At 64.1% G+C, this 13534-nt stretch overlaps 1 protein-coding gene across 12 annotated transcripts in view; it reads right to left on the reverse strand.

The window, feature by feature from the left end:
* Positions 1–533: 533 nt before the first annotated feature.
* DOK7 (docking protein 7) overlaps positions 534–13534 on the reverse strand; it is a 37876-nt gene continuing 24875 nt past the window's right edge. For 5 of the 12 annotated variants that reach the window (XM_078367645.1, XM_078367643.1, XM_035294236.3 and 2 more), the window contains 2 exons: positions 11346–11465; positions 7731–9494 (listed from right to left, as the gene is read on the reverse strand). In XM_078367645.1, the coding sequence (XP_078223771.1) occupies positions 8752–9494; positions 11346–11465 (863 nt within the window). In that variant the 3' untranslated portion in view covers positions 7731–8751. Of the gene's footprint in view, positions 1662–5291; positions 5335–7730; positions 9495–11345; positions 11466–13534 lie in introns of those variants that run through there. The other 7 variants (XM_078367642.1, XM_035294233.3, XM_078367641.1 and 4 more) reach the window with 6 other exon arrangements.

The raw sequence follows: 13534 nt of genomic DNA on the forward strand, positions 1-13534 counted from the left end.
CCAGGACAGAGATCTGCTTAGACGTCCAGGCCCTGGGGAGCATTCTGACAGACAGGGCAGGGCTGGGCTCTCAGCCCGGAGGCCCCTGGACAAGATTGTAAGCTGCACGTTGGGGCAAGGCTTGGCCTGCACCCTGGTCCAGGGCTGCAGCCATGTCGGGCCCTCCAGGTGGCAGAGTTGAGATGTCCACTTCCGGGCCACCGCATGCACCAGCTCAGATGTGCAACCCAGGCACACAGCCCCGCCACTCCCCATGACCCTGGCCGGCTGGAGCTCGGGCTTCCCATTTACATAGTGGGAGAAACGGTCTGTCCTGTGCTGTTGACAGGATCGTGGGGCTGTGGGGCAGGGTTTGGACCGTGTGTCTGGGTGTGCCTTGGGCCACATCCCCTCTGCACACACAACCCCATGCCACCAAGGAAGGCAGCTCTGCTCGCCCCAACCCTGCGCACCCCCACATGAAGACATCAGATCCATGTCCAGGAGCAAAAACCAGGAGAGAGAAAAACTAGGCATCATCAGAAACAGAACAGTCACAATATGAAGCTCTTTACAGGACTGACTGTAATGGGTCCCAGGCACAGGGCTGCGGTGGCCCAGGCAGGACTGCCGGGAGGCGGGGATGGGATGCCGGGAGCGCGGTGCTGAAGTGGGAGCAGGCGCTGGCTCCTGGCACTGCAGGGCACAACACCAAGGTGAAGAATGAGCATTTTGCCAGGACACAGCTGTCATCCGGGCAGTCACCTCCAGGGTGAGAGGGCAGTTTGCATCCCAGGCACCGCAAACCATGCTCCCAAACTCACTCCTGGGCAGCGACCAGAGCTACCTGACCCCTGGAAGCAGGGCCTCAGGCAGCCTGGGATCTAGAGCAACTCATTCAGGCCAAAGGAAGGGTCAGCCCGGGGCACCTACAAGGCGGGAGGCCTGGCCGTGGGCCCTGGATACTTCCTGTTTGCACCACGGCCCAGAGACCAGCCACGCCCTCTCTGGCGTCTGGGGGTCCCTGGGGATCAGGCCACGGCCAACAGAAGGGGCAGGCCTGCCGGGGCTGTGGCAGCAGCACAGGCGGCGGGGTGTGGTCAGCACTGGGCGCTGCGGCCTCACGGCTGGGCCGCCCTCCTCCGCTCCAGCTCTGGCAGCTGCTCCTCCCGGGCCCGGGCGTGCCGGGCCCCCACTCTATGCGCTGTCTCGGTGGCGGCGATGTTGATCTGGGCGTAGAGGGAGGCGCCGGCCCCTGAGAGAAGCCCGTGGTCAGCGGCAGCCTGCGCCGCCCCACCGCCCAGGCCTGTGACCCTGCCCTCCATAGCAGTCCCCAGCCAGGCCTGCTGGACAGGACACCCCCTCCTGCAGTGGGGACACCCTCAGGGGGTGTGGCCCGGCCAGGGATGGAGTTGGGGAAGTTTGCCTCCTGGGAGGAGGCTGGTAGGCAGAGCTCCCTGGTGAGGGCTGCTGGGTGGGGCTGGGGGACAGGGCCCTGAGTCTGTGGTCCCAGCTCCCAACTGTCAGGGCCTCCACACAGGGCAGGGACCCACCTCGGACACCCTCAGCGGCCTCCTGGAGCTCCAGGCCCATGTAGTGCAGCTGCCTTCTGGAGGAGGGGCTGACAGGGATGTTCACGTAAGTGGGCGCCTCGCCTCGAGGCCTCTCTGGTCCTGGGGATCCTGTGGGGGGAGCGGCTGTGAGCCCTGTGGAGGCCGAGAGCCTCACTGATCCCAAAGACTGTGCAGTAAAGAGCTGCCAGCCCCTCCTTCCCCCTCCGCCTCTCCTGCGCCTTGGAGGTTCCCGCTCCATTTTCCCTGTCAGTCTGTGGCCCAGCACTGCCCCATCCTGAAACCACCCCCCCACTGTCCACTGCTGGTCCAGGTGCCCACAGAGCAGAAGGAAGCGCTGCCCCTCCCTGTGCCGCCTCTCCTGCAGTCATTGCCGACCCCCAGTGGACCCCTCGAGGCCCGCTCTTCTGTCCCTGCACCACTCACCCGCACCTTCCTGGCAGTCTCCCTGCCAGCCACCCTCCCTGGCTGTCCCAGCACCTTCTCTCTTCTCTCCCTGTCCCTCCCAGGCCAGCGCAGCCCTGCTTTGTTCTGGCCTCCAGCACCTGCCCCTCACTGTCCTCCTGGGTCACCCACCTGCTGCAGGCTCCCTGCGCACAGGCCCAGGCTCCCTCTGCGTCCCCTCTAGGGCACCCAGGTGCCCCACACCCTCTCTCCCTTCATGGGAGTTACTCCCTGGCCCCACCCACGGGTTCTGTCTGCAAACCCAACTGCTGCTGGGGTGGGCAGAGCAGGTGTTTGGAGGGGACCCCATGGGCCCGGCTGGGTGGGACTTGAGGCAGGCTCCCACCTTGTGGGGCTGGACACACGCTGGCCCCTCCTCTGCCGCCCTGAGGGCTCCGCATTGCAGGCACCGAGGTCCTGCAGAAGGATCCTATTCTCCAGCGCCTCCTCCCACTCCTGTCGTCAGGGCCTTGTGGGGGAACTCAAAGCCACGTGACGTGGGGGCAGTGAGAGCAAGTCCCCCTTCCTCATTCCCTGGCCCAGTGACTGGGAGGCTCAGCCAAGCCCTACCCAGGTTGAGCCTGCCCCTGGCACACTCCGAGCCCTCAGAATTCAGGTGGGAGCTGGGATGGGGGGTGACTGCCCTGCAGTTCGGCCTTCCTGAAACGCCTGCCTGTCAGGGGAAGGGCCTGGCTCAAGGCTGGGCCTCCCTGCCCCAGGGATGCGTCCGAAGCAGACCCAGGCTCTCCTGTGGCCACCCGCTGCCCGGCACCTGCAGCAGGCGTCCAGTCTGCCTTGTCCCCGTCAATCCCTTCCACATGTCTGCTGGGGGGAACTTTCACCTGCTTGCTCCCAGTCTCCCAGAGAGACCTGACCTGCTGATTCTGCAGCCAGCAGCCAGGACAGAGTGAGAGGGAGCCCAGGTCGATGCAGGTTCGCTCACCTGATTTCATGAACTAAAGCAGCCAGCACAGTTCTGACCTGACCCTGCCAGGGCCTGGGGCCCTGGGGAGACCCCCTCCTGCAGTGCATGGTCCTAGAGGGCTAGCCCCCTCTCAGGATTCGAGGACCCCTTCATCAAGATGAGCCACAGAACACCACAGCCAAGTTCCAGTGCCCAGGCAGGCACCTGGGCCAGCAGGGACAGAGGCGTCAGGGTTAGCTGCCTGGAGAAGGGGGCATGCCGAGGGATAGAGGCCAAGAAGGCATGGTGGGAGAGGCAGGTGTGGGGAGAGCTGGGGGCGTGCCGGGGCCTGGAGTCTGGAAAGGGGCCAGGCTGCCCTGCACAGGTTCCTGAAGCCAAGGGGCAGGTCTGGGGCTCGCCCATGACGGGCTGAACATGCCCCTGCAGCCTGGCACCTCGTTTTAGGATTGGAATCGTTCTTCCAAGGATGTCCCCAAGGTCAGTTGGAGGGGCGAGAGTGGAAGCTGGAAGGAGCCTGAGTCCTGACTGCAGGGAGAAGGGATGAAGGTTCCCAGCACCGCCCGGAGTCCACTAGGCTGTAAGCGGCCCTGGGCCGGGGGCCATATCCGCAGCTCCTCCATGGCCACCAGCGCCCAGGTCCCCAGTGCTCCGCCTCCCATGCCCTCCTTGGGACTTTGCTTTTGTTTCGGCTTCTGTAAGCATCGCTCCCAGTGCCTCAGACACTTGCAGTGAAGCAGGAACTGGGAATTGGCCCTTCTGCGCCCTCCTCCCTCACCCCGCCCTTGGCTGGCAGCCCGACACTACCATACCGGCCTGGCTCACCTCTGTCCAATGACAGACCGCGGGCGCCCCTCCTGAAACCCCTGGCAGCCTCTGTGGAAAAGATTCATGTCCTCCAGTAGATCCTATGGGCCTGTCCCCTTGACCCCCACAGGTCGCCCAGACCTGTGCCCCAGGGCACCCCGTCTGAGTAAAAGACACCTGAAGGGTATGGGTGGCCTCAGGGAGGCAATGGCAGGCCCCCGGGAGGACACTTGGGGGAGGGCTGGCTCCACCTCCTGTGGCCTGGTGGCAGCCTCTGGACTGCAAGGATCAGTGTCCAGCCCAAGTCCAAGGCCGGCTGGTGGGGGCTTTCCGAGCTGCCCTTGCCCACCTGTGGTTCCACCCCCACCCCTAGGTGTCCCCTCCAGGCTTGCCTGAGCCACGCCCCCATCCCCAGGTATCCCCTCCAGGACTGCCTGGACCATACGCCCCCTGTAGGTGCCACCTGCCTGGGAAGAAGGGATTGAGGAATCCAAGGTTCAGTACATAGAGGCTCCTGCTCACAGGGAAACTGAGACACAGAACTATGCCACCCATCCACCTCAGGCCAGCCACCCTCACCTCCAGTCTCTCTCAACCCTGCCCAGCCTTCAGCAGGGCTCTGTCCACGATGACAGCTGGGCTTCTCCAGGGAGATCCTGGGGACCTGTGCCTTTCCCCTCGTTCCCTGCCTGGCCGTCCCTCCCAGCCCGGCCCCAAAACTGCACCTGCCAGACACCAATGCCTGCTCCTCACGAAGCTGCTTCCCATGAGCCCCGCCGCCACAGGCCCCCTCCACTCTCTGAGGACACAGCCCCTCCTCCCAAGCTGGGGCTCCTGGACCCCAGCTCTGACTGCCTTCCTGCCATGCCCCCTTCCAGGAACAGGTCCATGCTCACAGCCTGGGGACCCACAGACCCAAGTCTGTGTCTCCCAACCCTCAATCCATCATCCAGCTGCCCACTGGGCACTCTCAGCAGGTGCTCCTGAGAGGCCACACTGGTCCAGGCCACACAGAGCCAGCAGTCTGCATTCTACCCACTGCGCCGCTGTCCACACCTGGGCTGGGACTCACCCCCACTGCCTGCTGCCACCCAGTGCCCACTGCCACCCAACACCCACTGTCACCCAGCACCCACTGCCACCCAACACCCACTGCCGCTCAGTGCCCACGGCCACCCAGCACCCACTGCCGCCTAATACCCTCTGCCACCCAACACCCAGTGCCCACTGCCACCCAACACCCACTGCCGCCCAACACTGCCACCCAGCGCCCACTGCCTCCCAACGCCCACTGCTGCTCAGTGCCCACTGCCACCTAATACCCACTGCCGCTCAGTGCCCACTGCTGCCCAGCACCCACTGCCACCCAGTGCCCACTGACACCCAATGCCCACTGCTGCCTAGCATACACTGTCACCCCAATACCCACTTTCACCCCATTCCCCACAGTCCCCACTGGCAGTGGGGCCACCACCCTCCCCATCTAGCCAGACTCTGGCTGTCATTTCTGCACCCACCCAGACTCCCATCTCCCTGTCCCTGAGCTCTGAGGGACTCCAGGTGCCTACCTGAATGTGCTGTCGCAGGTCCAGGGGGTAAGGCAGCTGCTCCCTAGACCAAAGAGAACCCAGGTCAGCACACCCTTCAGGTTTCCCTTCATCCTGTGCCCGGGGCCTCTGAGAACAAGGACACTACCCCTGAGAGTGACACAGGCTGGGGGACCTGGGCCACCTGCAGGGAATCCACCCGCCATCCCTGATGCCTTCTCTCCAGGGCCCTTTGCCCCACAGGCCCCAGATATCCAGGCTGCCCACCCACCCTGACCTCTCAATCTGGTGGCAGCCCCCATAACCAGCCACAGAAGAGTTGGAGGCCTCCTCATCTGGGGATGGGGCAGTTCCGAGCCCCTAGCCCTGTCCGGTGCCACCTATTTTGCTAGTAGAGCTTTATCGGAGGAGGACCACACCCACAAGAGGTAGTGTCCGGGCGCCGACCTCAGAGCTGAGCAGCTGCTCCCAGCGTGGCCTCCATTTCCTTTCCCATCCTTCAGGGTGTGGGCCCTGCTCTCAGCAGCTGGCGGGGAGGGCTCCACGGGGGTGCCCCTGGAAAGCGCCCCATTGAGAGGCCCCAGGTGAGATGAGCACAGTTCCCCGACACTGCAGGCGACCTGCCTGCTCCTGGGCCTCTGGGTGGGCTGTGCCTACCTGGAGGTGCCCTCAGTCCCTGGAGAAGCCTGGGGTGGGGTCTGAAGGCCACTTGAGGGAGGGATGGCGGCCCACGGCTGAGCACAGAGGTTTCCTGCCCTCCTCCAGCCTGAACAAGCAGAAGCGGGGCCAGCCCGAGAAGGCCCCACATGGGCCCCAGCAGCGGGCGGCCAGAAAGAGGCCACAGCACCCTCCTGTTGTGAGGGCCTTGTGTGGGTGGGGGCTGGGAGGCTGGAACTGGGGGCTCGGTGCTGAGTTCTGCTCCAGGCCAGACTTGAGGGCAGACAGTCACAGGACTGGGACCCTCACACAGGACGCCCTGAGCAAACTAGGCTGATCCAGACTCTGAGAGCCTTTGACAAAGGCCAGCACCCCCGAGCTCATCACACACAGGCCCAAAAGCGCCCGTCCCCAGATGCCCTGGGAGGGCCAGGCCTGCAGGTGCAGGTGGTACAGAGCCCGAAGCAGCGAAAGTCCGCCCTGTTCCTACCTGGCCAGGCCCAGAGGCTCCCGGGTGGTGAGAGAACAGAGCCAGTGTATGCCCCATCTGGTTGCCCCGGGGCTGAGGAGAAGCCCCCACTCCACTGGCCACCCACCTGGGAAGGGGTACTGAGGCTGGAGACCCCGGACCGCACGCTGCAGCAGACCTGTGCTTCAGCACAGCGGGGAGAGACACACGCCACGGCCGCGTCGCCGTAAGGAAAGGCTGTCCAGGGGCCTGGTCCCACCAGGCAAGAGGCCTCCATGACCCCACACCACCCCCCAGGCCACCGTGGAGTGCCTCAGTCGGCTCTTGTCAGAGGGACCCCGTCCCCCGAGCCTTGGTCAGGGGACCCATGGGAACGCAGAAGGCTGAGCTCAGATGATGAGGACTCTGGCAGGAGGGCTCGGCTCCCCAGCATGGACGCCACAGCCTCTCATCCCACAACAAGGCTGCCACGGCGACTGCCGGAGGTGACAGCAGCTGGGGCGACAGTGACGGCAGCTATTGAGCACCTGTGACGTGACCTCATCAGACCCTCATGCAGCCCAGTGAGGCAGGATCTGTCACCCCGTTTGCAAGAGGAAACTGAGGCTCAGAGAGGCGCGGGGCTGGCTAGGGGCACCAAGCCAGTGGACGTGGCCCAAACTCAGTCCCCGAAGCCCACACTTGCCACCAGGCATCACTGCAGAAGCTCCCCCAGGACTCCCCACGCAGAGTCGCCCCCAAACAGGGTGGCAGGCAAGAGGGCAGACAGGTGCCCCCACAGGATGTGCAGGGGTGACTGAGACCAGCCTGGAACTTGGCCCCATATGGGGAGACAGACAGGGCAGGGGCCCCAGGCTCAGAGCCAGTCCCCTCCTGGCCTCAGGTTGGAGGGTCTGCTCTCACCTGGACCTGAGGAGCCCTGTGCCTGAGCCCAATGGACTACTCAGACCCCATTGTGGTCTCCAGGACATACCCAGGAACTTGCCACATGTGCGCGCACACATGCACACACCACATGTGCGCGCACAGACACACGCAGACACACATGCACGCACACACACACATGCACACACAGACGCGCACACACAGGCACAGCCCAGCCCGAGGGCTGCCCGGCACTGCCTCTCCGCACGCCACAGCATTCAGGCCCAAGGCTGACGAGACGGACGAGGCTGCTCCAGCTCCTGAGATGACGGCCGAGGAGGCCGGGCTCGCGGATCCAGGCAGAGGCCCAGCATGGAGGCCGGGCTCGGGGACTTCAGATCCAGGCAGAGGCCCAGCGTGGAGGCCGGGTGAGGGGGCAGAGGGCCGGGCAACGGACGAGGACAAGGTGGTAAGAAAAGAACACTTTATTTCCGGTCCGAGAATGTCTTACAAAAAGTGTCGGAGTGAGAAATGGCCAACAGCAAGGGATGGAGCCAGGTGTTCCCAGGGCTCGGCTGGGCGGTGGTCAGGGCTGGCTCTGGGCTGGGTGGGACAAAGTCACCCAGGGTGTGCACAGTGGGCCGGATACTGCCCTGCCTCCGACACAGGGGAGCCGAGCTGCTGACACTAAGGGGCACTGGGCTAGGGCAAGCACAGACAGGGCCCAGAGCCTCTCGACGCCAAGCCTGCCTTGGGCCCACAAGGAGGCTCTCACCAGAAGCCTGGGGCACACCGCCCCTCCCAGCAGGGTCAGCAACTGAGGCTGCTCTCGGGATGCCACCTGCCCCCAGGGCCTTCCTGCAAGGGCTTCCTCGGGGAGGCAGGACCCGGACCCCAGAGACCTCACGAGTCACGCAGACTCCTGAGCTTCAGTTTCCTCCCACAGACGGGGATGAGGCCCGGTGCCCACAGAGCCAGCGGCTGGCTGGTAGAGCCTGGGTGTCCAGAGCCGCTGTGGGTGGCTTGGTGCTTAGCAGGTGGTGTGACTGCACCAGAGATGTGAGGGGGAGAACCAGCCACCCACGAAGGGGACGTGAGGCCCGAGGAGAACAAGGCAAGGCCAGCAGCGGGGCCTCCAGCCCTTGGCACCCCAGTGCAAGGCACAAGCTGCAGAGATGCAGCACCCACCAAAGCCCCCAGAGCCTGATCCTCAGGACTGGGAGACACAGTGAAAAGCAGTTGGGCCTTGGGGCTCTGCCGACCCCAACCTGCCCGCCCAGAGCCCCTGCCTTCCAGAACTCAGCTCCCCAAGTCTGCCCCTTCCTCCATGGGCAGCCACAGCGTGCTCCCTCAGTCCTCTCTCCGGGACACCCTGGTCCCTCCCACAGAATGTAGAGCGCCTGTCCTGGGCAAGGGGAGGCCAGGGCCACCTCCTCTCCCGTCTGGGGGCAAATTCAGCCCCTGTGCAGCTGCAGACCAGATCTGCAGTTCTCAGGGAGGGGGGTTTACCTTGAGTCCTCCACAGACTGGACATGTCGAAAAGAAAGCCGGGGCTGGCCCTGCGTGGGGGCTGCCTGCTTCCCAGGGCTCGCCGGGGGCAGGGCCAGGCAGTGTGGCCTCGCTGCCCTGGGGGGCCTCCGTCGCCAGGCCCTGCCGTCTTGTGCCCAGCCAGCCAGAGGGACACCCAGCAGACATCTGGCCGCCCGAGTCCCCGGCCGCACTGTCACCGGGGCTGCCCTGCGAGGCGGGGCTGTGGTCCCTGGGAGCCAGGCGCAGGCTGCGTGGTGTGTCGTAGTGGGGCCGCAGTGAGGTGGGCACCTGGTACTCGATGGCCCCGGGTGGGCAGATGCACAGGCTAGGCTCAGGGGCCCCGGCCGCTGGCAGGCTGAGCAGCGAGCCCAGTTCGTCCGCAGCCCGCCACACGTCCAGGCTGCTGCCCGCGTAGGAAGACAGGCTGCCGGAGTAGGAGGAGTGGCTGCCCGTGGCGATGCCGCTGTCGGAGGAGCTCTGGCGGCCGACCTCCTGCAGCTGCCGAGGCTGAAGCAGCTTGGGGGGCGGCCTGGAGGCGCCCAGCATGGCTTCCCCAGGGCCCTGGGCAGCTGCTGGCCTAGGCCCCTCCTTCGACGTGCTGGCCGATGACAGGGACTGCTCTGGCCACGAGGTGAGCCGGCTGCTGGCGCTGACGTCCAAGTGGCTGGCCTCCGAGGAAGAGCTGGACAGGCTGCGGTCATCCCCTGGGACAGAGCAGGAGGCCAAGGCAGCTGGGGTTGGCAGGGGGCTGGGGAGGGCTCAGGGTGTGGCTGACGCCTGGTGGATCCCCATGGGCTGACACCTCCTGATCTCACCCTCCTTCCAGCCCCCAACCCTCTGGGGGCTGTCACAGAAACCTGGCTTCACCAACAACAGGGCACCCTTTGCCCTCCCTGTTCCTCATTCACTCCTGTCCTTTGTCTGCTCCTGTCCTTCTGCCACCCATTCTCCTAGGCCCCGGGCCCCTCCCTCTCAGCGCCCCTGCCAATACCTGGGTCCCAGCCTCCTCCTCTCCCCACCCTCCCTGCCAAAGAGACCCACGCTCTGTGCCCAGTCATCTCAACTGCCATCCAGGGCCACCTGGGCAGCTTGCCCTCTGCACCGTCATGGCGCCAAGGCTGGCCTGCACTTCCCTTCCCCAAGAACTTCTCAGACCCTGCCAGCCTGGACACCTTGACTCGCCCCCTGCCCTCGGGGAAGAGAACCACTCCCACAGCAGGGCCCAGGCTGCCTCCCTGCCAGGCCTGGCCTCGTGCGCCCATGGGAAAGCTGCTCTCATCTCTGCTGCTTCACTAAGCTGCCTGCTCTGCCTTCCAGGGTTCCCAGGTGGAAGCAGTTGTGAGCCACCCCTAGGAAGCCCGAAGCTCACTGCAAATCTGAGACCCCTTCTCCCAGGGTGGGGCAGGGCAGAAGGGGAGAAGGCCGCTGTCCGATTGGTGCACTCCAGGGTCAGGCAGTGATCAGAGGGCACGACCAGACCAGCCCACACTTGGCCCTGGGAACAGGTCACCCATGCCGCCACCCTCCTGGGAGCACAGCAGCTCCTCACTGCACTGCCAGCCCCTGGCACCACCTCCTCTCCCCACGATGGCAACAGAGCCAGAGCCACCAGCAGCTGAGGAGGTGCCTCTGCTCCTGGGCAGCTAGCTCACCTGCCTTAGAGCCTTCTGTCTGGGCACAGAAGGTAAAACCAACACTCAGGGCCTTGGCCTCCCCCAGGCACAAGCTGGTGGGCAGGAAAGGATTCAGGGCTCTCAGAGCAGAACCACTGTTCCTGTCAGCATCTCAGACCAGAGTTTGGCAAATGTGGAATCAAGAGTGCAGGAAGGAATGAATGAATGAGCAGAGGAGAAGGAAGGAATGAATGATCAGAGGGAGCAGGAAGGAATGAATGATGGGGGAGAAAGAAGGAATGAATGATGGGGGAGAAAGAAGGAACGAATGATGGGGGAGAAAGAAGGAATGAATGATGGGGAGAAGGAAGGAATGAATGATGGGGGAGAAGGAAGGAATGAATGATCAGAGGGAGAAGGAAGGAATGAATGATCAGAGGGAGAAGGAAGGAACGAATGATCAGAGGGAGAAGGAAGGAACGAATGATCAGAGGGAGAAGGAAGGAACAAATGATGAGAGGGAGAAGGAAGGAACGAATGATCAGAGGGAGAAGGAAGGAACGAATGATCAGAGGGAGAAGGAAGGAACGAATGATCAGAGGGAGAAGGAAGGAACGAATGATCAGAGGGAGAAGGAAGGAATGAATGATCAGAGGGAGAAGGAAGGAATGAATGATCAGAGGGAGAAGGAAGGAACAAATGATCAGAGGGAGAAGGAAGAAATAAATGATGGGGGAGAAGGAAGGAATGAATGATCAGAGGGAGAAGGAAGGAATAAATGATGGGAGAGAGGAAGGAAGGAATGAGCAGGAGACAGATGGAAGGAAGGAATGAGCAGAGGGAGCCGGCAGCGCCCATGCGCGTATGGAAGCCTCCAGCGCTCTCCCGCTGCAGCTTAGCCGAGGCCCCACAGCCCAGACCCGGCCCCGGCCCCGGCCCTACCTCCACTGCCTGGCCGGCCCATGGGGGACAGGAGGCTCAGCCGCTTCTCCAGCTGCAGGGCTTCCAGGGCTTCCTGGGCCACACGCTCCTCCATGGTTGAGGGTCCCGTGGGACTTGGATCTGCAGCAGAGAAGAGTCCATGGAGGAGGTGGCCCCATCTCCCACCCTTAAATTCGGGCACAGCCCAGCCTGGCACTGGGTTCCCCCTCAGTGGAGTGGCAGTCCCCTGGGAGCCCCACTCCTCCCCACACCTCAGCCCAGATGCTGGGCCTCACATGCAGACATCCATGCCACCCCCATCCAGGCCACCAGCTGGTCCCTTTGCCAATGGACCGCCCTGCCACCTATCCACTCACAAGGGCCCCACGCCAGCCAGACCCCTCTTTCTCACCACCACTGAGTCTCTCAATTTTCTGTTCCAAAAAAGCCTGGCCCCTCCCCGGTCCCTAGCACCCACCTCGCTGCAAGAGGTGCTGCCCGCCCCCCATCAGGGCGCCCACTTCTCACAGGCTCCCCTCCCCCTGGGGTAAACGCACTCCCGACCTTATGGCAGCCCCACTGCTCCCTGGGGCTTCAGATGGAGCCTCACACGGTGCCCAAGGCTCAGAGCTCAGTGGTCTGCAAACTCTCAGCATCACCCATCCCCTCCCCTCAGGGCTGCATCCAGGGAGCCCCAGCCCCCACCCTCTCTGTAATCATCCATGTGTCCTGTGGGACTGGGTGGCCAGAATCCTCCCCTTCCTGCCCAGGCAGGGCGGGACCCTCGCTGGCCCCTCAATACTATGGCCCGAACCTCAGCATCGCTGCCCGGGTCCTCAAGCCCCCACCCGTGCTGGGATGTCCCAGGCACTCAGTGATGAGAATGCTGGGCTGAGAGGCTGCCGGGCCCGAACAGCAGGGCTCAGGACCCTGCCCCCTCCACTTCCACTGCACCCACGGCCACGGTTCTCTAAAGGGGCTTCCCAGCAGGGAAGCCACAGCCACACCCACAAGAGCAAACAGACCCTGTCACGCTTCAAGTGTCTCCTCTGGGCCTCCAGGACACACCTCCTGCCACCCACCTCGGGGACACCTGCAGGACTGAGCCAAGACAGGTTCAAGAGCCCATTCCCCAGAATTCAGGAGCAGAGGCAACATGCCGTTTCACCCAATCCTGCCACGCACAGCAGACGGGAAGGTACAGCCCACGGCCTGGGACACGGGATCAGAGCCTGGGCGGGCAGAGCCGAGCCTGGCAGAGGCTGGACATCAGTCAGGCTTTCAGAGAAACAGAGACAGCAATGGTGCCCCTGTCCCTGTTCATGTCTAGGCTGAAGAGGCCCCATCCCTGATAGGACACTGTCCTCCGCTGACACCTTCAGGCCACACAGGTGCCCATCTGGGGCTTTGAGCACAACACGTTGCCCTGTCGGAACCTCAGAACCGGGCCCTCCCCACGGGCAGGTGAGAACTCATTGCACCAGGCCCAGGAACGCAAGAGGCTGGAGGAGCCTCCACCAGCCTACGGTATGGCCGCCCCAAGGCACTGCTCCGGTCAGCCTGGGGACGGGCCGGCCGACAACCCTATGGCCCCGTCTGTAGCACTGCCAGGGACAGGGATGGGAGGCACAGGCCTCTCTCCTGTCTCCTCCCCTCCTGTGCCTGGGAGGGTGGAAGGCGATGGCAGCCAGGGCGGTGCCAGCTCAGGCCCTGCTCCCTCCAGACACGGCCTCCTGGCACTGTCACAGACACATTCTGCCATGTAGGCAGGACAGCAGGCACCAGGCCTGGCTCCTTGGCACACTGAGGGTCCAGGCTGAAGACAAGGACAGTGACAAGATAGTTCCACCGCCCCTCGGCCTTGGGATCTTCCCATCAGGGCCGCCCCCAAAGCCAGTGCCCTGCGGTTGGGACGAAGAGTGGCCCCTCGGTGACAACAGGGGCAGCACGCAGGACACAACTTCCTCCATTTCCCACCCAGTAGCCAGTGGGGCAGCAAGACACGGACTGACTCCCAGCCCCACCACGCACCCCCTGAGCCTCTCACCCTCGTCTGAAAAATGGGGGTGCAGCAACAGGGCACCCCTGCGGAGACTGGGCCAAGAAGGCAGCACGGCAGACCCCGGACCTCGGAGCCCTGCCCTCCTGCTCATGGCGGGACTGGCCGCCTCTGGGCCTCAGTGTCCCGTGCAGAAGACCAAGGGGCTGGA

This window comes from Callithrix jacchus, chromosome 3, assembly GCF_049354715.1.
Source record: "Callithrix jacchus isolate 240 chromosome 3, calJac240_pri, whole genome shotgun sequence".
Lineage (NCBI taxonomy): Eukaryota > Metazoa > Chordata > Mammalia > Primates > Cebidae > Callithrix > Callithrix jacchus.